Raw genomic sequence first — 25,499 nt, 5'->3', positions numbered from 1 at the left:
GTGAGGAGGCAGAGATGTTTAGGGCAGGTAGTAGCTTCCTAGGGCTGGTATAACCAGGTGCCCCAAACTGGTGGCTTAGAGTAACTTATCCTTCCATAGTTCTGGAGGCCAGAAGCCGAGAGCAAGGTGTCGACAGGGCTGGTTCCTTCTGCGGCTGTCAGGGAGAATCTGTTCCAGGCCTCTCTCAGAGCTGCCGGTGGTTTGATGTCAGCCTTTGACATCCCTTGGCTTGTAAGTGCATCACCCCAGCCTCTGCCTTCACTCAGCTGGTGTTGCCCCTGTGTGTGTCCGTATTCAAATCTCCCTATCAGATGAGGACTCACCTAATGACTTCGCTTCAACTCAAAAGCCTTCGTAAGAACCCCATCTCCAAGCAAGGTCACACTCTCAAGCACTGGGGGTGAGGACTCCAACATAGCTTTTCTTTGGTGGGAGAGCACAATTCAGCCCATAACAGGGTAGAATTAGTAGATCAATTTGGACAGAGCAGAATGCTTGAGTAGTTTACTAATAGGGAAGTAAGGATGGAAAGAGCATTTCAGGCCCCACTCCTGGAGTTTGTGGATCCCTGTCACTAAGGTGTTGCAGAGGAATCAGCTAGTTTTCCATATACAGGGGGTATAGCATCAAAGCTCCCTCTGTGAGGATAAAGCCCCAATAGACTGGATCAGCCTGCATTTCTGTTTCAAAGGTCAGAAGTCCTACTCAAATTAGGTTAAGAAAAATGTAAAGAAATTAGGGCTCACATAAGCAAAAATTCCAGAGGCAGGTCTGACTTTGGCTTTAGGCAAGAATAGATCTGACATTTCAGGGCCTTTGCTTGGAGGTCAGGGCTCCCTCTGTCACTAACTTGCAGACTGGCAAGTTGGCCACAAACACCTCCTACTCACATCCTACCCTCTGAGGGCTCCAGCAGAAGAGACTGCAAGCTCTGTGAGAAAAGTCATCTGATCGGCCTGGCTTGGATCCTGGGATCATCTCTGAGCCAGTGCCTAGCTGAAGGAAGGAAGTGTGTTCCTGAGTCACATGCTCACACTTGCATATCTGAAGCACCTGGAATAGATTCCCCACATGAGTGTTACTGGAAAGGGGTCCCAATGCAGACCCCAAGAGAGGGTTCCTGGACCTCGCGCAAGAAAGAATTCAAGATGAATCCATAGAGTAAAGTGAAAGCAAGTTTATTAAGAAAGTAAAGGAAGAAAGAATGGCTACTTCACAGGCAGAACAGCGGCATGGGCCACTCAGCTGCTTCTATTTATTGTTACTTCTTGATTACACGTTAAACAAGGGGTGGGTTATTCATCAGTTTTGTGGGAAAGAGGTGGGCGATTCCCAGAACTGAGGGACCCTCCATTTTTAGACCATATAGGGTAACTTCCTGATCTTGCCAGAGCATCTGTAAACTGTCATGGCACTGGTGGGAGTGTCTTTAGCATGCTAATGCATTATAATTAGTGTATAATGAGCACTGAGGACTACCAGAGGTCACTCTTGTCGCCATCTTGGTTTTGATGGGTTTTCCCGACTTTTTTACTGCAACCGGTTTTATATAAGCAAAGTCTTTATGACCTGTACTTTGTTTCAGACTCCTATCTCATCCTGTGACTTAGAATGCCTAACTTACTGGGAATGCAGCCCAGCAGGTCTCAGCCTCATTTTCCGCAGCTCCTATTCAAGATGGAGTCGCTCTGGTTCAAACAACTCTGACAGGAGGAAGGGCTTCTCTTGTCCACAGAAGGAAGCAGGGGATAGCAGGCTTAGATGACTAACTGGCTCTGTCTGTGGACTCTGGGCTCAGTCCTCCTCACTCATTTCTTACCTAAGTGCTGGGCTCCTAATAGGGAGGGTCTCAATAAAACTTGGTCCAATCAGAATACATGGACAAGTAAGTGAGTATTTGTTCAAAATGTGGGTGACTGAAAGTTATGAAGTTTTGAGACAGTTCTGGAAAAGGTACCCATACCTTTCAGAAGCCCGATTAGCCTTGAGGAAGGAAGAATGTTGCCAAACATAGAGCTCTTTTGTACTTAGGGCTGTCAGTTTTTCTTCAATCCTTTTTGAGAACCTTGAAGGCATAATTTGTGTTCCAAAACAAAAGGGGCTTTAAAGTTCTTTGAAAAGACGCCCCCGAGGTTTAGGGTGTGTTGAGTAGCTCTTAGAAAATAGCCTGCGAGTGAGTTAGGTGTAAATGAATGCAAAATACATGTTTTACCTTTGCTTTGAAACTGGCAGGTTTGGAAATCAAAGGGAAGGCAGCTTGCCTGAGGCGTGGTCAGCCTCCACTCCTAAAAGGAAAGGGCTTGAGAAATCACTGAGGCATCAGGCTAAGCCTGAATGGCTTTGCTTTCTTGTGTGGACAAGATGCCAGTTGCACTCCTACATTATTTCCCTTCCCATAACAGTTATTTGTTTGTAATTGCAAGACTGGAAAGCCGTTTGTGAATATTAAAAGCTGTATTTTCAGTGTTTGGGTCTATATGTGATTTTTAACTTGTTGCAAGTGGCCTCCGTTCTCAAGGGTGAGGCCAGTCTTTAAGTGAACCTTGATCAGTTTGGGTATGGCGCTTGTGACCTGTGGCTGTGGGGATGCAGGCACAGGGCTGGCTCAATTGATGGCAGATGTATGTAACATGTGCTGAGTGTTCTCAAACTGTGAATGTCTACAGAGCCAGCTGGGATCCTGTTGCAGTGTGGTTTCTAATTCAGTAGATTGGGGCTGGGTCTAGCGAACAGCCAATGCTACTGGTCTGTGGACCACAGTTGGTGGCACAGATCTGGCCTCACTGCTCCACATAAACACAGAGTGTTCAGCCCCCTACTGCCCCCATTGCCTCTAGAGTGGCCCTAGGAGCCACTGGGTTAAACAGACAGCTGCATGGTTCCCACATTGCTCACGTGGTTCCTAGGGCTGAGGGTTCTCTGCATTGGAGGGAGCCCTGAACACTGAGCAGGAAATACACCACATTTCCAGTGGCGTCCTCCTGACAGAGATACCACCAGGCTGGCTGGGGGACCTCGAGGCAGATGGGGTGGTCTCTTCCTGGCTGCCCTCCTTCTTGCTCTTTCTCCTCCCTGTCCTTTCCTCTCTGCTCTGTGTTCTTGGGTTTTGTAACTATATAAACCATACAGGCTTATAGGAATGCAGAGAGGGAGTCAATTTATGTGGAAGGGAATCAAGTGAAGAGCAGACATTGCCTCCCTGACCCCCAAATCCCAGTCCCCAAAGGTCAGCTCTGTTAACACATTCTGATTATACCCGCCATGGTGCTTCTGCTCCCACAGCAGAAACCCCAGCTCCCACTGGCTTAGCTGCAAAGGGGGTTCTTTATCTTGTCCAAGGTTGGGCTCTGGGGTTGGTTGATTCAGTTGTTCTTAGTGTTACTGGAGTTCTGTGACTTCTACTCTGGGTCATCCACACCACAGAAGTCATCCTGAGACTAGTTCTTCTTGAGGTCAGATGGCCACAGTAGCAAGTGGGCAGCGTGCTTCTGCATTCTTACTGCTGGGGAGAGGTTGTTACTCAATCCTCCTCTGTGTCAATCAAGTCCTTCCCTTCCATCTGGATCAATTACAGTGGCCAGTAGATGCTGTGTTCTGATTGGCCAGTCATGTTGGAGCCCTGGAGCTGGGGACTTGAGATCTTCCTAGAAGTGGGAAAAGGGGATTCCCAAATATAGGACTTTTTTAGGAAGGAAGGAAGGGGAATGAATGCTGGGTAAGAGGCTTATAGGGTCCACATCCTTCCAGAAGTCTCCAAGCATGTGTGTGTAGTCATGATATTCACTCATTTATTTATGCAGTGCTGACAGCTTGCCAGGTGTATAGATTTGTCCCATCTATGCGAAAAATAAACCATCGAGGAAGGTGCCAATCTTTTTCTTGTTTATGGGTAAAAAACCAAGTCAAACACTGTGCAAGTAACTTACATACTCATACAGCATGTAAGTAGAAGAGCGGAGATTTGAACCCAGGCATTCTGGCTCCACGCTCTTAACCACTGGGTAATTTGGACTCCTAAGTTGCTTCCTGCAGGTTGGTTTTCTCATCTCTGAGCCAACATCAGAAGCTAGAGATTGGGCTGCACTGTCCCTCCAGTCCCAATGTGTCTCTAACAAAGATGCCATGGGAGATTGAATGATGGGAGTGAATTCAAAATCATGTTTCTGTCCCTAGATCCTAATAACTATTATCACCGCCGGAACGAGATGACCACCACTGATGACCTGGATTTTAAGCACCACAACTATAAGGAAATGCGCCAGGTAAGACCCAGATCACAAAGCCTCATGCCAGGAATTTGTCAAAAAAACAACGTATTATGTGTCCATAATCACTTAAATTTTTTTTTCCAGAAATTGATGATTAGGGATCTGAATGATCATTTGGTTTGCTGAAGACACACTAAATGCTTGTCATTTCAAGATTCTGGGTTCAGGTGACCAGAGGAAGGCTTCCTGGCTGGCAGATTGTTGAAACACAACTTGAATCCAGGTTCTTCTCAGTTAATACTCTAGGTCTTGAGAATCATTGTGTTTTTGAGTGCTGTCACTGATTTAAGGATGTTGATCATATGCAGAGTTGAAGAAGAAAAAGGATCTAGGATAACATAGATAATAATAGTGGGAAATATTCACATAGGATCAACTTACATACATGACTGCATTCAGTCCTCCTAATAACTCTAGAAGGGTAAGGACTGTTGTTATTGTTGTCTACAGATGGGAAAACAGCACTGAGAGACTATAGCACTACCCCTTATTATTCAGATTCTCAGAGTTTCAATCTTGGTTGCATATTGGAATCACCTGGGAAAATTTGTAAAGCTACTGATAATTGAGCCCCGTCTCAGGCCAATTAAAGTAGAATCCTTAGGAGACAGGGGCCTGGGGATCCAGATTTTTAAATCCTCTTTTTGTTTTTCTGCTGTCCAGCCAGATTTCAAAACTACTGGTTAACAGCTTCATAGCTCTTAGTATTGTTAGAAAGAAAAGACAATCCCAGATGAGATTTTTCCCCAGATTTAATTATAGAAACCCAATAGTTCTGAGCTTTTGACAGCATTTGCATACTGAGTGCAGAAGGGGGAAGGGACAGTGTGTTTATTAGGACAAGCTAAAAAGGCAGTACCTACGCTAAGTGCGGTGCCTATGAAATCCTGCTCTGCGCCCACCCCTAGCATGTGCTAGAAAGCATGGGGAGGAGCTGGCAAATGAGAAATCCTTAGAGAGCTAAGAATCTGAAGAGACAGAACATGCAGAAATGTCCTTCTGAATACATTTACAGAACAAGGATTCACCAAGGGCAAATTAACGTGGCTCAAACGGAGGGCTTGTAGGTGCTAAGGGAGGGGAGCAGCCATCTAGTACAAATGTGGAAGATGTTTCTGAGATCAGAGTAATTAAGCGGAGCTCCAATCCCATGGAATGAACAAGGCTGGTTTGTCTTGATGTGATCTAACTTGAGATACTCACACACAGCTTCCAGACACCTGTCAGCACAGACTTAGAGGTGGGATGTGCTAAGAAATCTTCTTGCTGTCTTGCTCTTCAGAAATCAAGATAATGTGTTTGGACTTGGCTGTGAATCATCCCTGCTGCTCTACATTTTTGGGGTATTTATATGGCTCTGCTCACTATTCCATTTTATGGAGCACTGGTGTGTTAACTCTGCTTTGCTCACTGGACATCTCAGGACAGCTTCTTGAGCTCAGAAATGAGACAAATATCAACTCAGTGCAATTAATGTCAAAAGCAATAAATCTCAATGCATTTAAAATGAGTGAATTGCACAGAGACTCTAGGTAGCTGTTATCTGTAAATAGTTGTCATGCATGGAGACTTGGGGCTCTTTTCTTACAAGGAGAGCAAGCAGAGTATGCTTCATTACCCTAGGTGACTGATCACTACTGGAGCCAAGAGGGACCTTTGGATAATCAGTGTAGCCCCCTTGGGTGACACTGGGAGACCCCTGTGAGATCCCACAGCTCAGCAGTTATCAACTAGAGACTGTCCAGGAGAGTGCCCATCAATCCTGAAGAGTGTTCAAGCCAGAAATGATTTGCCATTTGGATTTCTGGCTCCTGGGAATGGGAAAGAAGTCAACATTTTGAGCAACTTCCCCATATGGAGTCTGCTAGGTTACCGTAGAAATCTTTCTCCCTCAGGAAAAACTTGTTCATTTTTCCTACTATTGAAAGAGACATTTACAACAAACAAAAAACAAATGAGAAACAGAAGCAGGAAGCAAGAAGTGAAAATAGAAATCCTTATTGCATTGTACGAGGAAGATAATGAGGGACTTTTTTTGCAGAGAGCACTGACTTGCAAGGCACAGTTCCAGGCAGAGGGGAGCTGCAGGTGGTTGGGGTGGAGAAGGGAGGAGGAGAGGAAGGAGAAAGTCCTGACATTGACACTATAAGGCGGAGAAAGGGAATTATTCCAAGAATATACTGAGGACCCTCATAGCGTATGTTGCAATTTATACTTGCTTAATTGCTGGTTTATATGTACATTGCCTGTCTCCCTCACTTGAGACAATGAGGGAAGAGACCCTGTCATTTTATCATCCATAGTGTGCACTTGATCAATCTGTGTATTTGAGGTCCTTACAGTCACGGGGGATGGGAGAGAGAAGGGAGCCATCTGCTTGGCCATGGTTTGGAAGGTTTTGGTTGCAGAGGGAGTCAGCTGTCATCCAACATGCGTGGCTGGCACTGGCAGACAGGGGTGGAGGGAGGGTGCTCTGAGCAGAGAGGACAGCAAGAGTGAAGGCATGGGGTCAGAGCTGACAGGTGTGTTCTGTGACAATTTGCAGGCAGCTGGGAGGAGGCTGGTCCTGAGTGCCAGGAGAGGCTTTTGTCCTGATGCAGGGGTCTGTGGAGGTTCTTTAGGTGTGCAGAGCTGTCTTTCTGGAAGTTGTATGGAGGGCGGGCCTCTGTGCCTGAAGAAGGATGAGAGGAGAGGCATTTCTGAGGCAGGTTGCCCAGTGGAGTTCACCTGTTGGAGCGAGTTGGGAAGAGAGAGAGGCCTGGTGTGCTTCTGTGGAGAAGGAAGAAGTGATTTTGAGGACAAGGTTAATGACCTACTTTGGTTTGGGCACAGTGTTGTCAGGTCCCAAATGCCCAGGAAGTACTGGCTGATGGCCCATATGTAGACAGTGTGATGTGGGTGGAAAAAAGTAACATAGGCAGACACAGGCTGGAAGGCAGCCATCTAATGATATTGATTTCCAGGGCAACTAAGGATGGCCGGGGACGTCAGGCTGTGGGGACCATGGCTGACCCACCCACTTGCACGATGCTCAGCTTGACCCTGTAGGGATAGGAAGCCAGGGCGGAGCAGCAAGCCTGTAGGTCCAGACACACCCAACTCCATTCCTTCCCTCTTCCCTTCTTCTGGAATTTCTTTTCCATTGGGCCAGGTGTGGTGCCTGTTTCTCAGGCAAATGAGGAATGATGGCAGAAGAGAACTTTCCTCTTCTCCACTCTCCTCTTTAAAAAACAAACAAACAAACACAACAAAAAAAGCTGGCATTCACTGGATAAACAATATTGTGTCAGCATCAAATGCAAACCAAAAGCCTAAAGACAAATCCTCCACGAACCTACTACTCTAAAAAAAAGGCGGTTTTCATTTTCTCCCCATTTCCATCCGGTGTTTGAACTTCTGTATTCACAGAATTCCTACAGTTTTGATGAAAGGATAGTTACGTCTTGGCCCTGTGTTTCTCAGCGAATATTGGATCATTAGCCATTTTCCATGCTGTCTTCATAATTGTGATTGTGAGGTTGCAGAATGTTCTGGTGAGTGGATGCGTCATACTTTTCTCAGCTTCTTTCCTGCTCTGGAGCATTTGGATATCTCCCAATTCATAACTTTTCATGAATACTGACAAAGTATGAAACATGCCACAACAAGTGTCATTGTGCTTAACATTTTACCATCTTTATGAAAAATTTCCTTCTGACATTTTGCCAGAAATTGAGGCTCTTGATTCTATACCCTTCAGTAGAGAGTGAAGCAGCAGAGCCTGGGATTCAGTAGACACTAGGATGCAAAGTTTATTTCCATCTCAGAGTTGGGAAAACAGAGTCTTGAAGAGACCAAGAGTCTTGCAAACACTGGTACTTTCTAAGGTGGTGTTTCTCAACCTTCTTTTTCATTACTACCCACCTAGGGAGACTTTTCAGACTTCTTTTCTTAATCATCCTACCTGCATTATATTAAATATTAAGAAATAGGATTTTGCCAGATAGGGTTGAGCTTTGGGGGACCACAAAACATTGTCATACCTAAGACTTTTTTAGCCACAGTTTTCAGTCCCTTGGGGTGATGTCATCCCATTTGAATGCATACTCTAAGGCCATGGTGAAAATTCTATTCCTTACTCTGACTGAAGTCATCAAGACCCAAACACTTACCACAAAGACGCAAACTCCAAAAAACCATCTTTGACCCCTTTCAAGAAGAATTGTATTCCTTTACAAGAATTAATGGTGTTTAAATGGGAAACTTCATTCCTGGGGATGTTCATGGTCGCCTTGCTCAGAAGAGCAGAGTGACCACCACCCATGTCTTTGATGGTGCTGGTAGCCACTGGAGAGATGCTTCCTGGCATTGCAGAGGGCCACTGTGCAGAGAGAATTGTAAAGAAACTTCACTGAGGAGAAGATTCTTCAAAGGCCCATGGTCTCATGGGAAAGATGCTTATGACACCATGGCACAGTGGCAAGCACTTTGTTAACCAATACTGTGCCATCGGTGGGAAAGTGTGGCTGGTATGAAAGTACAGTGATAGGGGTAGAATGTAAGGAGGTGATTCTGATGACTCGTGGCCCAACCATCTTCCCATGCCATAGCTAAGTGTGCATCTCAAGGGAAGATGATGTTTGTCTTCTTCCAGTGTCAAGGTCGTGATCTCTAGTACTGACAGCACGTTTCTCCCACAGCTAATTGGAAGGGGTTAGGGTAACAGTGAAGGAAGCCAGCCTGGGCTGAATGCTTGCATTCATTGCCTAGTTTGTGATGAGCCACCAGGCTTTATGTCCGTGGAGATAGTCACTGGTCCCAGTGTAAGACAGTGAATTGCCTGCCAGTTAGGATTTGCTAAGGTCGATGCTGTTGGCTGAGAATGACTGCATCAACAGGGATGAGTATATGGGGTCTCAAAGGAGATGGCAAGTATGCTGTGGCTATCAGAATGGTCATAGTGTGCAGCAAATAAAACAAGCAGCAGAGATGCACTGGTTCTCATTTCTCTACTACACCTTCATGGACAGATAGGGGTTTGGGAAGAGCCCTGAAAGGCCAAAGTCCTGGCTTCTCCTGCTCCCAGCTGGGTGATGCAGGGTGAATTATTCAGTGGCTTTCTGGGCCTTAGTCTCCAAGTCTGTAGAATGGGAAAAATCTCCTCTGCCTTCTCTACTTTACCTGCCGGTCATGATGATGAGACTTAGTAGAGAAATGGAACGTATTGTTACTGTTCTTGTTAACACAATTGGTGACGTTATTACTGTGTATTTTATTAAAACATGGTGCTATTCATATGTGGCCCCCTGCCGTCCCTGCAGTGTCTGTCTTCATGGTGATGGCTGTAGAAGCTACATGTCCTTTGCATGTTGCTTCTCCATTTATGATGGGTTTCTGTTGTAGCATTCTTGGGAATAAGAGTCCTTGTAGACAGCTTTCTCTCACCTAAATATTGTGACACAAAGTGAATTATCATAAAGGGAAGCCTGTTTTAACCCCTGGAGCAGTAAGAGAGTTAGACCCTGAATTCCCAGTCAAGGCTGCACCTGTCACCTCTGGTAGGCATGTCATAAAAGCCAGGCTAAAGTAAATCTTCCCACTCCTTTAGAAACGCTCCTTGATGCTCATTAAACCACTCTTCCCAGTCATTACAGAATGTTGTGTTATGAAAGGCATATGAAGCACACAGCCATATAACTCCAACGTATCATAAATTTTACATAATACCAATTTTCTAGTTCTAATAGATTTCAACCCACCGTAAAATTTGCAACAGATTTGTTTATCTACACTTTACAAGGACATTTTACGGATAATTCGGTTGATCCGATTTTTTGGCAGCTTGCTAGAACGCATTAAGTTCCACGCCACCCCGCTGTGGGCCATGCCCTTCCTCTGTTCTGCATCAATTCAGTTCCAGCTCAGCTTTCAGAAGGCCACGGGCCTCCCTAACGGGCACCTGCCCACCGGCCACTCTGGCCAGGATGGCCTTCCTGTGTGTTTCTGTAGCACCTGGGCTTCCTTCCTGGTCTTTAACACACTGTCATGAAATTGTCCCTGGAACCCTCTGGCCCCTACTGCATGGTCTGATGCCTGGCTCAAAAAAGAGATGCCTTTGAATCAGATCTTCTTTCACTTGGGTGTTGATAAACAAATTTAGCCTAGCAAATCACAGCTACTTGCAGTGAACTCACAGGTACACGCTCAGTGACATGAGGCAAGGCAGCCTCTAGGGATAGGGTGTCTCTGGCCTTTGACCTTTAGGGTAGCCTTTTCTCCTGTGACTTGCAGAGCCCTTGGTACCTCCTTTGGCCCCTGGTCTCATTTTCCCAGACCTCAGCTATCAGTGTGACGAGCTGACTAAAAAGGCAAAATTCAGAAAACAGCATGCCTTTATTTCACTTCTTTGCTGAAGCCTGCTTTTCCTACCATTTAACCCCATGATTCCTGTTGTCATGGTGACCCAATGCTCTCCTTGCTTAGTGGCAATGAACTGGGTCATTGCATGCCTCTTATTGGCTGTGTGCTGCAAGCTCCAGGAGGGAAGGAGCAGTGCGTATTTGCTCAACCCAACAATGTAGATGCTCATTAAATTATGAGAAAAAGTTGATATTAAGATACATTTATTTGGTCAGGCATAAAAGATAAAAGGCCAAGTCTGTCTCCTCAATGATCTGCAGTGTAGTGAGTGGGCAATAAAAAAGCAGGAAATCACAGTGAAAAAAGTAATAACCACCACTGAGGGAGGTGAGAACTGCAACCAGGGAAGTGAGATCCACAACAAAGGCAGTGATAACCACAACCAGGGGAATGATGACCACAATGAGGGAGGTGATAACCACAACCAGGGAAGTGATAACCACAGTGAGGGAGGTGATGACCACAACCAGGGACCTGATGACCGCAATGAGAGAGATAAAAACCACAACCAGGGAGGTGATAACCACAACCAGGGAAGTGATAGCCACAACCAGGGAGGTGATAGCCACAACCAGGGAGGTGATAACCACAACCAGGGAGGTGATAACCACAATGAGGGAGGGGGTGACCACAATAAGAGCAATAAGAACCACACCAGAGAGGTGATAACCACAATCAGGGAAGTGATAACCACATCCAGGGGAATGGTGACCACAAAGAGGGAGGTGATGATCACAATCAGAGAGGTGAGAACCGCAACAAGGGAGGTGGTGACCACAAACAAGAGAGGTAAGAATCACAACCAGGGGGGTGAGAACCACACCCAGGGGAATGAGAACCACACCCAGGGCAGTGATAACCACAATGAAGGAGGTGATGACCACAACCAGAGAGGTGATAACCACAACCAGAGAGGTGATAACCACAACCAGAGAGGTGATAACCACAATGAAGGAGGTGATGACCACAACCAGAGAGGTGATAACCACAATCAGGGAAGTGATAACCATGACCAGGGGAGTGATGACCACAATGAAGGAGGTAATGACCACACCCAGAGGAGTGATAACTGCAACCAGGGGAGTGATAACCATGACCAGGGAGGTGACAACTACACCCAGGGTGGTGATAACCACAACCGGGGGAGTGATAACCGTGACCAGGGGAGTGATAACCACAATGAAAGAGGTGATAACCACAACCAGAGAGGTGATAACCACACCCAGGGCAGTGATAACCACAATGAAGGAGGTGATAACCACAACCAGAGAGGTGATAACCACACCCAGGGGAGTGACAACCACAATGAAGGAGGTGATGACCACAACCAGAGAGGTGATAACCACAATCAGGGAAGTGATAACCATGACCAGGGGAGTGATGACCACAACCAGGAAGGTGATAACCACACCCGGAGGAGTGATAACTGCAACCAGGGGAGTGATAACCACACCCAGGGAGGTGATAACCACAACTGGGGGAGTGATAACCATGACCAGGGAGGTGGTGACTACAACCAGGGAGGTGAGAACCACAACAGTGAAGGTGAGAACCACAACCAGGATAGCGATAGCTATAGCAATGGAGGTGATAACCACAACCAGGGAAGTGATAACCACAAAGAAGGGGGTGATGATCACAACCAGAGAGGTAATAACCCCAACCAGGGAGGCGATAGCCACAATCAGGGAAGATGTCACCATAACCAGGGAGTTGATAATCACAACCAAGTATGTGATAGCCACAACCAGAGAGGTGATAGTCACAACTAAGGAAGGTGTATTACTTCATTCTCATGCTGCTATGAAGAAATACCTGAGACTGGGTAATTTATAGAGAAAAGAGTTTTAATTGACTCAGAATTCTGCATGGCTGGTAAGGCCTCAGGAAACTTACAACAGTGACGGAAGGCACCTCTTCACAGGGCACCAGGAGACAGAATGAGTGCTGAGTGAAGGGGGAAGCCCCTTAATGAAACCATCAGATGTTGTGAGAACTCACTATCAGAAGAACAGCATGAGGGAAACCACCCCCATGATTCATTTACCTCCCACCCGGTTTCATGACATGTGGGGATTATGGGAACTACAATTGAAGATGAGTTTTGGGTGGGAACACAGCCAAACCCTATCAGCAAGTATCTCAGTCCATTCATGCTAAAATATTGTAACCTGAGTAGCTTATAAATAACAGAAATCTATTCAGAATTCTAGAGGTGGGAATGTCCAAGATCAAGTTACTGGCAGATCTAGGGTCTGGTGAGGGCTCACTCTCTGGTTCACAGGGCCATCATCATGCTGCATCCTCACATGGCAGATGGGCAAACAAGCTCCTTTGGGCCTCTTTCGTAAGGACACTAATCGCCTCCTAGAGGGCCCAGCAATTCATGCATTGGGGGTTAGGTTTCAGCCTATGGATTTTGAGAGACATAAACATTTGGAGGATAACAGGAAGGGATAGCCACAACCAAGGGGTGTGGAAAATACATGACCGGGTGGGGGCAATGGCCAGGACTTTCCTCCTAGGGGGGTGATGATAGAGCAGGCGCTGGAAGGAAAGTAGGCATTATCCAGGGCAGAGGGATATAAGGAGAGTGTTCTGGGCAGAGGCGATAGCAGCTGGGGTGTGCAGAATGTGGGGGCGCTTGGGAGGCTGTGGAGGAAAGCAAGAGGTGTCCATCTTCTTGGGAGCTCTGTCCTTTTAGTGCATTGTCATCAATGCTTAGAGTTTTTGATTCACTTTGTTTTTCAGTTGATGAAAGTTGTGAATGAAATGTGTCCCAATATCACCAGAATTTACAACATTGGAAAAAGCCACCAGGGCCTGAAGCTGTATGCTGTGGAGATCTCTGATCACCCTGGGGAGCATGAAGTCGGTGAGAAGGACCCCTCTGGGATGCTTGGCCCCTTCATCTTTGGTACTCATGTAAACAGTTAGGAGACTGTTCACCCTATGAGAAGATTCATGCCACAGGGCATCAGCGGTCCACACCATTGCTGTCTCACGTAGACAGATTCTGCACGTGTTGGCTCTGTTAACCACTCATCTTGTGATATGGACTATAGAATTATTTACACTGGAAATACCCATCTTTTCTCCAAATGGAACATATTTCATTCTCTGTCGTCCACCTCTGAGACCAGCCACAATAGCCAAAGAAGAAAGTGGCTGAGGTGGGTAGGACAGAATTTCCTCCTCCTTCAGGATTCCCTGATCATTAATGGCTCATATTAGAGGAGCTTCTCCCCATTCTTAAAAAAATTCAATTATATTTTTAGATATTTCCTGTTTTCAGACATTTCCCATTCAGTCACTCCCCAGCCTGCACCTGTATAGGTCAGATGGGCTTCTCTGTTTTTCTTTTTGGTAAATCTGGGAGCTGTTTAGAAATCTGCTGATATTCAGGTGCAAAGATTTGTCTGATTTACTTTAACATTCATCAGGGTCTCAGGAGTTCCTCTCAGGAAGTGGTTTTGTTTGTTTGTTTGTTTGTTTGTTTTTTGAGATGGAATTTTGCTCTTGTTGCCGAGGCTGGAGTGCAATGGCACAATCTCGGCTCATGGAAACCTCTGCCTTCTGGGTTCAAGCAATTCTCCTGCCTCAGCCTCCTGAGTAGCTGGGATTACAGGCATGCGCTACCATACCCAGCTAATTTTTGTATTTTTAGTAGAGGGGGGTTTCTCCATGTTGGTCAGGCTGGTCTCGAACTCCCGACCTCAGGTGATCCACCTGCCTTGGCCTCCCAAAGTGCTGGGATTACAGGAGTGAGGCACCACGCCCGGCAGGAGTTTATTTTAAATGGTAAAAACTTTATCTGCTGGTAAAATCACATTTTCTCAAAAGCAGCAGCTTTGCCAATGAGGGAAGGAGATGTGTTGTCAGCTGGAGCCCAGCACTGATAAATACCAGGCCCTTGTCCTTTCTGACTGCTGCAACAAAATATCAGAGGTTGGGAAATTTCTAAGCAACAGAACTTTATTGCTCACAGTTTGGGAAGCTGGGAAGTCCCAAGGTCAATGCACGGGCAGATTCAGTGCCTGGTGAGGGCTGTTCCTCTTCAGACCCCTTCTTGTCTTACATGGCAGGAGCAGAAGGTCAAAAGTGCCTGGCTAGTTCTCTGGAGCCCTTTTATAAGAGGAGTAATCTTTTCATCACCTCCTGAAGGCACCACCTCTTTTATTTTTTTTTTTTCTTTTTTTGAGACAGGGTCTCATTCCGTCTCCCAGGCTGGAGTACAGTGGCACAATCTTGGCTTGTTACAACCTCCACATTTTGGCCTCAAGCAATCCTCCCGCCTCAGCCTCCTGGGAAGCTGGGATTACAGGTGTGCATCACCATGCCCAGCTAATTTTTTTTGTTTCTTTTTTGTAGAGTTAGGGTTTTGCCATGTTGCCCAGGCTAGTCTTGAACTCCTGCACTGGAGCCATCTCCCAAAGTGCTGGGATTATAGGTGTGAGCCGCTGTGCCCGGCCGGCCCCTCCTCTTAATACTCACATTTGATCTTAAGTTCCAGCATATGAATTTTGGGGGGACACATACATTAAATCATAGCACCCTGAGATTTTAAAAGCTGAGCTTTGAAAGAGAAAATACCTAAAGAAAGCCCACTTTACACTGTGTCACTGCTAATTTGCCCTGATGGACTGTTCTCTGCTTATATTCATTTGTCTTTGTTAAACTTAATAGGAAGTTATTTTAAGAAAAATAATTGCCTCCCAAAAGAGAGGCACTGATTGCTACGGCTTGTGCTCAACTTGTAAATGTTAAGCCCTAAGCACTATGTTATTTGATTTGTTCTTGGTAAGTAAAAATGGACATTATTACCCTGTGACAGGTGTCATGTCAGAGTTTTGTACACATTTTCTTACATACCTGACTCTCTGGGAATAAGACAGTTGTCCTGATGTCATTTTAGAGGTTTGTTTGAAAGAACAAATAGGCCTAAAATGGTAAGCTTATATTATTCAAGACTTTCCCCCCCAACACAATGTGACAAGCACCGTTTGGCCCTGTGTTTCAACATGAACCTGTGCTTCTCTCTGTCTTTGAGTAAAGGTGAGCCCGAGTTCCACTACATCGCGGGAGCCCACGGCAATGAGGTGCTGGGCCGGGAGCTGCTGCTGCTGCTGGTGCAGTTCCTGTGCCAGGAGTACTTGGCCGGGAATGCGCGCATCGTCCACCTGGTGGAGGAGACGCGGATTCACATCCTCCCCTCCCTCAATCCCGATGGCTATGAGAAGGCCTACGAAGGGGTAATGGCTCTGGCCCATCTCACCCAATAGGACATGGGCAGCGAGGCCCCAGCTCCAGAGTATGCCCGGCCCTAGGGTTATGCAAAATTCCACCTTATGAGGTTTATTTATTTGTTTATGTTTTTGAGTCGGAGTCTCCCTCTGTTGCCCAGGCTGGAGTACAGTGGCGCGATCTCCACTCACTGCAACCTCTGCCTCCTGGATTCGAGCGATTTGCCTCAGCCTCCTAAGTAGCTGGGATTACGGCCACCAGCCACCATGCCCAGCTAATTTTTGTATTTTTAGTAGAGAGGAGGTTGGCCAGGCTGGTCTCAAACTCATGCCTAAGGTAATCCGCCAGCCTTGGCCTCCCAAAGTGCTGGGATTACAGGTGTAAGCCACCGTGCCTGGCCACATGAGTTTTATTTTTGAGTGTCTCTGCTGAGGCAGGGAAGCCTACAAGGTTTATGAAAGGTGCAAAGCAGGCATTGAGAATGATGGTGGCTTTGAGAGGTGGACATGCCGACAAATTGGAGGACGTGAAGATGAACAGCAATATTGCTATATACACAATGATAATGGAATCCAATAGTAACACTTTATGTTGGCTGAGCACTTAATCATGGCATGTGTTAGCCTTGATTATTACCTTTAATCTTCTCATCAGTGTTCTGAGGATAGTTGTATTATTCTGATATATTCTTTATATTTTGTGTTCCAATTATGATATAGAATGTATATAGGTTATAGGTGTGCATAGAATATGCATATGTACAGAATTATGTATAAAGAGAATATAGAGTATAGTTAGTATTATGTTGTGTTGTGTATTGACAGTGATATATCTCAATACCTGGGAATAAATGTTTATATTAAAACAAGGGTACCTATCAAATGCAAGCTTTACAGTATAGAAATGTGGTCACATTTATTGATGGATGCAGATATAGTCAGTTAGGAATTTTCATTGCTAAATAGTGAGCCAGAATCACGGGCAGGCAGGGAGAATGCATTACTATGGTGGCCACTGATGATGAGTTCATTGCTACTCAGAGGTTCACCTGGCCAGTACAGAGGAGAGGAAGGTAGGGGTGGAAGAAGGAACCTAATGCATTTTAAGCACTTCCATGTGGCAGGGGTGGTTCTCTGCATTCCCTCTTTGGAGTAATTTGGCTGAACTATCTATCACTCACCAAATATTAATAGGAAGTTTTTCAATATTCTCCTTTAGATGCCATCTTTGGGTCAAAGGGCATCTAGAGGCTTAGAGACATTCCCCAAGGGGAAGTGGAGACAGATGCATCTTGTATGGTAGACGGTCCGTGTTGTCCTACAGCCTGTGCATTCTTCACATTCTCACTTGTCTCCAGGGCTCGGAGCTGGGAGGCTGGTCCCTGGGACGCTGGACCCATGATGGAATTGACATCAACAACAACTTTCCTGATTTAAACACGCTGCTCTGGGAGGCAGAGGATCGACAGAACGTCCCCAGGAAAGTTCCCAATCACTATATTGCAATCCCTGAGTGGTTTCTGTCAGAAAATGCCACGGTGAGTCAAAATACCCCTCATCTGTAAAGCAGCCAAAGGCCAGGCTTAACCCCCATTGGTATTTGCAGAGGATAGGACATTTAAGAAAGAGACAAAACTGTTTTTTTCTTTCATGTTTTCTCCAAAAGCAGAGAAGTGTGCTAGATAATAACTACCTTTTAGTTGAATATTTGGGGAGATTCTTCATAGAGGAGAAATCATTTAATTGTATTTCTTAACAAGCACATGGAGCTTCAAAACCAAAACAATCTCCCCTGAATTGCACATGTTTGTTACTACCTTTATTATCTTTTTCACTGTTGGTTATATTACTAAGAAATTATCCTTAGCCCTCACTGATTGCTTAATATATCTTATTTTTTATTTTAGTACATCCCCTTGGGTTTACTACATGTGGTGTTTCTTTGGAAAGAAAAATGAAATTAGATGAGAAATATTTCCCCAGATTTCTTAGGTCTTGTTTTACAAAGAGTATGTTGCAGAAGAAATAATTCTCCCATACCTCTTATTGTCTTTCCTGGTCATCATAGTTGAGCTCCTTACTCTGATTCTTTGATCGTAAACATCCTTCAACAGTTCTACCTTTGTTGATATATAAGTTAGTGTTAGGTTCAGCTGCAGCAACAGAAAAATCAAAATAGTGCCTTAACAACGTAAAAGTTTATTTCTTTCTTCACATAAAAGTACCCTGGAAGCCAGCCAAGGGCCAGCCAAGTAGAAACCTGGTAATCATCAGGAACCCAGGATTCATTTCTCTCTCTCTCTGTCTCTGCCATGTCAGCATGTGACACTCATCTTCAAGGTCATAATCCAGGGTGGCAGCTGATGCTCCAGCTGTCGTGTCTCTGAAGGAACAGGAAAGAAGGGGCTTGGGGAAAAGAAAAAGTTTTCTCTCAGATAATTCAATTTCCTATAAGCGGTTCTACATAATACTTCTGCTTAACTCTCACCTGCCAGAATTCAGTTGCACATGGTATCAACCACTGCAATGAAGGCTGGGAAATGCTATATTTTAGACAAGCATATTGCAAGCTCAAAACAAACAAACAAACAACAACAAAAAAAGATTGGACTTCTCCTACTGTGGATTCAAGGTAGCTGGAGAGAGGACAGCAGCTCTCCCTTGGCGTTCCAGCGTCCGGCACAGCACATGTGGGTGCCGCTTACTTGAGGAGGAGCAGCAGGGTGGGCTCCTTTAGTGACTCACAGTACAGGGTCATCCAGGCCCTCCGGAAGTGAGCAGTAGGGTGAGGAAGACAGACGGTGGCAATGCCACTTGGTTCAGTTAGGATGCCCAAGGGTGCTGATGCGGGCAGGAGACTAGGGAGGACCCTGAGTCTTCTGTCTTCTAAATCTGCTCTCATGTTTCCCACAGAACCTGTTTCAGTTGTTTTTTGTTCATTTGTTTGTTTTTCCACCTAACATCCTAATGGCACCTGGCAAAGTTGAGAATTCAAGCTATGTTATACTTTGGGAACACTTAGACCAAAATTGGAATTTGGTTGCCAGCTTTCTTAGCCACTAGGCTATAAGAACTAAGTAATCCTTTTAGCACAACTGTACAGAGTCTCTGGATGTTCAGTCTTTGCTTTTAGACTAGAATTTAGTTATTTGAGCTTGTTGACTAGAACTACAAGGAGAATTACACAATTCTATCACCACCAAAACTTTTCTCAATTGTGGCTAGATTAGATAGATAAGAAATCAGCAAAGATAAAGATTTGAATAACAAGGCTAGCAGGCTTGACATAAGGGATGTATAAGAATTCTATAACCAATGATTAGATAATATTCTTCTCAATAATCCTGTAACATTTTTAAAAAATTGATGATAAACTGGGCTTATAAGGGAAATCACAACAAATTTCAGAGAATAGGTGTCAGACGGACCTTGGTCTCACCACCATACAATTAAACTAGAAGGCTGTAATAAGATTAATGAAAACCTCATCATGTATTTAGAAAATAAAAAACTTCTAAAGAATAAGTCAAAGAAAAAAATACTGGGAACTAAAAAATAATTAGAACTGAATAATAATGAAAATATTACATATGAAAATTCGTGGATTACAGCAAAGAATAGTGCTTTAGGGAAATTTATAACTTTAAGTTATTATATTGCAAAAGAAGGCTGAAAGTTAACTAACTTGAGGAGTTAGCAAATAAGTAAATAAATAAATAAATAAATAAATAAATAAATAACAAAAGAAACCCAAAGAAAGGGAGATTAATTTAAAAACAGGGGCATTGGGAGGTTTAGACAGGCAGATCACCTGAGGTCAGGAGTTCAAGACTAGCATGGGCAACATGGTGAAATCCTGTCTCTACTAAAAATACAAAAATTAGCCATGCATGGTGGTACACAACTGTGGTCCCAACTACTTGGGAGGCTGAGGTAGGAGGATCGCTTTAACCTGGGAGGTGGAGGTTGCAGTGAGCTGAGATTGTGCCACTGCACTCCACCCTGGGCAACAGAGTGAGACCCTGTCTCAAAAAAAAAACTAAAATACATAAAATAAATAAAAAGCAAGGGCAAAAATCAATGAAATGATAGGAAACAAATAAATAATATTAAGTGATTTGTCTATAGAAAGGTGTGTTTGACAAAATTTAACAATTGTTCACAATAATATCTTGCCAAATTTTGAATATAGCTTTTAGTGTAAGGAAGGCTATTTTAGGTAAGATACAAATGGCATTAATCATAAAAGATTAGTAAATTTGACTACATGGAGATAAGAAAGCCTGTTCATCAAAAGATTTGAAAAACTGTGACAAGCTACAAATTGGGAGGAGTTATTTATAAATTATATAACTGAGAAAGTTGAAAATTTAAAAGCTGAAGAATAACAAATAATAAAAATGTGAACAATTCAGCAGAAAAATGGGCAAAAGGTAAGAGAGGAGGAAACAGAGTTAATAAACATGACAAGATGTTCTACCTCACTAGTACTAAGGAAACGCGATGAGAGAACATTATATGTCCATTGTCTGGCAAAAGTAAAAAGCCCCCAGTGTGGGAGGGAATACGGGACAGTAGGTTTCCTATACATTGTGGGTGAGTATACATTGGCATAATGATTTTGGAAAATAATTTGATTATTTTGTAAAGTAGAATATTTCTATATCCTCCGCCTCTGCAATTTCACTTCTGGTGATATGTGCAAGATAAATTCCAACACATACGTACCAGAAGACAGTAAAAGAAAGTTCAAAGCAACAGTGTTCATTATAGCAAAAGATTGAAAATTACCAATGCCCATCATCTAAGAATAGGTATTAACACATTAAATGAGATCACCATATTGAAGTGAAAAAAGCCTGGAAATAGCTTTATTCAACAACAGGATGACTCTGGAAACTACAAGATTAAGTGGGAGGAAAAAAGAAATTGCAGAAGGCAACCAGCAGTATAGTTGCGCCCTTCCGCCCCCGCCTTTTTTTTTTAGATCAAAAGCAAGTAAAACCAAACGATATATTTTCAGGTATACACATATGGGATAAAACAAAAGAAGGAGAAAGAATCACATCACTTAGGATACAGTGGGTGCCTTCGAGTGGGAGGCAGGAGGGTGGATAGGTAGGATGGTATAGGCACACAGAACAGAAATTGTTAGTGAGGTCTGCGGTTGGATGGTGGGTTCACAGGTGTTTTCCATATTGAAGTAAATAACAGAAGGGAATCCCAGCACTTTAGGAGGCTGAGGCGGGCAGATCACGAGGTCAGGAGATCAACACCATCCTGGCCAACATGGTGAAAACCCATCTCTACTGCAATACAAAATATTAGTCAGGTGTGGTGGTGTGCACCTGTAGTCCCAGCTAGTCAGGAGGCTGAGGTAGGGGAATCGCCTGAACCCGGGAGGTGGAGGTTGCAGTGAGCCGAGATCGCGCCACCGCACTCCAGCCTGGGCACAGAGCAAGACTCCGTCTGAAATAAATAAATAAATAAAACCAGAGGGGGACCAAGCACAGACCAACAGTGATACTGTGCAATGAATTAAGCCCTCTCATTGGTCCAATCCAGGTCCCCTGATATGTTTAAACTAAAACAACAACACTTAATGAATCCCAAGTCCATTTCATCCCTTACTCAGTTTTCTATACTGCATGGTGAAAGGATTTCCAATATCTGTTCTTTGTCATTGTCGATTTGATCTTACTGAGATTATCTTCACGGGGATTAGCAATTTATGATAAATACTTGTTCCACTGACCACTGTTTGACCATATCAAACTTTCAAATTTTAGCTTTTAACATCGTTTTCTTTTTTTCTTGAATTTTATTGTTAAACGATGTCAAACTTACAGAATTAGGGAGGAAGCTGCCCAGGATCGCCATGGACCCATTTCAGCTCTGACACTTAACCAATTCCTGTTTCATCCACATCTTCCCTCTCTTTCTCCTCCTCCCCCAGATTACTGAAGCTAACCCCAGGCATCATAGCATTTCCTTTGTAAAGATTTCAGTAGGTTTCTCTAAAAAATAAAGGCACTCTTCTACAAACATAAGGCATTACCATTATTATATCAAAATAAAATGTTCCTTAATATTGTCAAGTATCTGGTCGGTGCTCACATTTCCCCTGTTATTCCCGCCTCCCCAAGGTTGTTTAAATCAAGATCCAAACAAAGCCCATTCATTTTGATTGGTTTATGAGTCTTTCTAAGTCTCCTTCACGTTTTCCCAGAATTGATTTTGAAATTCTAAACTTTACTAAGATTATTCCACAAAAGCACTGCTTTTTTGACTGTGTCCCTGTTTGACAGCTGGGGAGAGAAAACGACTTCCTGCTCGTTTTACTCGTCCATTTGGGATGTTCACAGGTGGCCGCCGAGACCAGAGCAGTCATAGCCTGGATGGAAAAAATCCCTTTTGTGCTGGGCGGCAACCTGCAGGGCGGCGAGCTGGTGGTGGCGTACCCCTACGACCTGGTGCGGTCCCCCTGGAAGACGCAGGAACACACCCCCACCCCCGACGACCACGTGTTCCGCTGGCTGGCCTACTCCTATGCCTCCACGCACCGCCTCATGACAGACGCCCGGAGGAGGGTGTGCCACACGGAGGACTTCCAGAAGGAGGAGGGCACTGTCAATGGGGCCTCCTGGCACACCGTCGCTGGAAGTAAGCCTCCCTCTGGGGGAGAGTGGGCTGCGGGTGCAGAAGGACACTGCAGGGGTCTCCTCCTGGCCCTCCTGGTGTCACTACTGTCCCATTGTCACTAAGTGGTGGCTGCCACGGTGGAGCACTTAGGACCTGCCAGCGCTTTCCTAAGCACAACACTCAGGCTCTCCTTCCATCCTTGCCCCAGTCTCACTTTCCAGTGCACACAAAGGAGGTAACTGGGGCTGGAGACCCAAAGGGATCTGCTCGAGCAAGAAAGACACCGGACTGGGATCTCTGACTCCGTGGCCTGTGCTTAGCCTCCAAGCTGTTCAGATTTGATAGGGTCAGAGATGGGTAAAACTGGAGTTAATGGCAATATTGGACAACAACAAAAGAAACCCCAACCCAGTGAAGGGGTGGAGAGCATGCTGGTGCTGGCGCTGGAGCCCGAGTTTTTCTTTTCTTAGCCGTAAGAGCTGTTCTGTTCTTGGGTGACGTCCTGTGCTGTAAACCCACAGAAGGGGCCAGGCATCCATCCCGAGCTCAGCTGTGAAGGGACTCTGAGCTGCAGACTGAACCTGTGGTGAGGACAGTTCCGTTTATACCTGCTGTCCTCCAGTGGCCAGCGGGACGGCCTGTCACACTCATACCCACAGGCTGCGGTCAATGCTGACTGTGTGCTGCATGGGGAATTCAAAGTATTGCTTCTGGCATCCACTCAGGACTGTAGAGGCTCCCAGGAGAGACTTCAGAAATTCCTTCACAGCAGCCAGAGGGCCCCACGGTCCACAAGTCAGGACAAGCACTTTGTTTCCTGTCTCAGGGCTGTTCCCTAAGCCAGGAGGGACGAGGATGTCCCATTTCCGAAGTCCCTCTGCATTGACTGCAGGACCCCAGGCATAATGCTTCTTGCTTGTTTCCTTCCCTTCGTGAGGGTTGGTCAAGACGATGATGAATTTGCAAAATATTTTCATGTCAGACTGAGGGGTTCAAATCCCACCCTGTCACTTAGTTGCTGTGTGATGCAGGGCCAGTTACTTAACCTCTCTGAACTTTTGCACTTTTTCATTTGTAAAAACGGGCATGATGATGAAGAGGAGGAGGATGGTGGTGGTAGTACCAGCTCCCTCTAGGAAGCTGTGAGGATTACGCAGGTGGAAGATGTGGTGGTGCTTGACGTCGTGTGGCTCACAGAAACAACTGGGATAAGTTCCCATCCCCTGTGGACTCCCTTCTGCAGTAACACAGCTGCTGTGAAACCTCATATGAGCACATCCTTATTTTCGGTTTCACTGTACTGATAAGCATTAATATTATTTGACTTTGTTAGAAACTCAGCCTTCACATACTTTTCAAGTATGTTCCCACCCTTGGGAAACGAAAAACAAAGTAGAAATAGTTGTTTCCCTGGCCATTTTAAAACATGTATAGATAGCTTGACGTTTTTGTCTTTTACAGACCAAGCAGAGGCATTTTATCTAAATCCATCATGGTTTTACCTTGTATGAAATTTAAAAAAATGCAAATCTCTATCTATCAAGAAAAATTCCTAATGGCAAAAAACATTCTTGCTTTTCAAGTTTTTAGCCCTAAAAACCCACCTACAAAAAGCTTTAAGTAAAATACCTGTTTATTTTTTATGACTGCTGTGACTAAATTAGGCATGGGCACACCTGGATTCCCCAGTGTTGGTCACTCGTAACATTTTTCGAAGTTGGCTGCCGCACAATCACATAGGTAGCGTTTGATTTTTTTTCTATCCATTATATTTTCCATTATTTCCGGGACTTTGCGGCAGAGTCATGTGGTAGCTTGAGCCTTTTTAATCATTCATCTTCCTGACAGTGTGATGAAGTCTGCAGATTCATTACTTTGAGGATTAATGAAATGTGACTTGTAATTTCCTTTCCTCCCCCTCCCTCTCCTCTCCACCTTTTTGTTCCATTTTTTTTCTCACTCATTAACTGTGCCCTGCCAGGCACTAGTTAATGGGGAGTGGCCCAGTTGAGAGCAAGGGTCAATACATTTTGAAATGCACATCGTTTGGAGTGTGTGTGCTTTCACTCCAGACTCCTGTGACCCTCTCTGTACCTGCAACCCTGCACCTTTTCCTCCACGGTGAAGGCAGGTGTTGTGGTTGCATCAGATGCACAGAGCTGTAAGGAATGCGGCTGTGCCTTCCCTGCTGAAGCTGGTGACAAGAGAAGGATGCTAGTCAGGGAGAGAACACAAAGGAATGTCTCACCACCCCAACTAGGACTGAAGACTTGTGAACAACTGTCTGGGGCATGTCATGGCCCCTTGTTCACACACTTCAGACAGGAAGTCACATTTTGCTTTTGAAGCCCTTCTCTGGCCACGTGTTCTCAGCAAGGCGATACACTCTGGAAGGCTGGCAGGCAGCAGCAAGACAGCGTGGCCCAAGCTTCTCCACCTCCCTCTGGTTTCTCATTTTGCCAGTTCTTCTAAAGCTTCCTATGCTCTGAAGACACATATTGCAAAATGGTAGGCTCGCTCCAGAATGTTTAAATATCGCATTTATTTCAGTGCTAACGAGGACTAAAAGGGTGGAAGTGACAATCTATTTTCTCTGCAGACAGGTGTTCGGCCCTCCCAGAAAGCTGAAACCTGTGCTCCCTGGTGGTTTGTTGCCCCCTGGCCTTCTTGCACTGTCTGTAATTCCATACTGCAGGTTTGACCGAAGGAATTTTGACCAATCTCCTTCAATGAGACCGGGGCCCATGTGAGGGATTTTCCATTGACTTGGCTCTGTCCCACCCTTTTTATTCCACTGCTGTCACTGCAAACACGCTCACTGTGTTTCATCACAGGCTTGATCAGAGGCCCGTTGCTGATGACATGTGAATGGTTCGAATCTGGAATTGGGTAGAGTGTGGCTGTATACTTAATGCCATTTTGCCTCTGACTTCAGTGACCAGGCAAC

The 25,499-nt window shown here is 45.0% G+C and overlaps 1 protein-coding gene across 4 annotated transcripts in view; it reads left to right on the top strand.

Moving 5' to 3' along the window:
* The window catches only part of CPXM2 (carboxypeptidase X, M14 family member 2), a 147,159-nt gene that overhangs the window by 108,315 nt on the left and 13,345 nt on the right, over positions 1 to 25,499 (top strand). For all 4 annotated transcript variants that reach the window (XM_002821236.5, XM_054523003.2, XM_054523002.2 and 1 more), the window contains exons 7-11: positions 4,174 to 4,262; positions 13,419 to 13,542; positions 15,723 to 15,919; positions 17,269 to 17,448; positions 22,276 to 22,573. In XM_002821236.5, coding sequence (XP_002821282.4) covers positions 4,174 to 4,262; positions 13,419 to 13,542; positions 15,723 to 15,919; positions 17,269 to 17,448; positions 22,276 to 22,573 — 888 coding nt within the window. The remainder of the gene's footprint in view (positions 1 to 4,173; positions 4,263 to 13,418; positions 13,543 to 15,722; positions 15,920 to 17,268; positions 17,449 to 22,275; positions 22,574 to 25,499) is intronic.

The sequence above is a fragment of the Pongo abelii genome, chromosome 8 (genome assembly GCF_028885655.2).
Source record: "Pongo abelii isolate AG06213 chromosome 8, NHGRI_mPonAbe1-v2.0_pri, whole genome shotgun sequence".
Taxonomy (NCBI): Eukaryota; Metazoa; Chordata; class Mammalia; order Primates; family Hominidae; genus Pongo; species Pongo abelii.
This window is presented reverse-complemented; position numbering and strand designations above follow the sequence as displayed.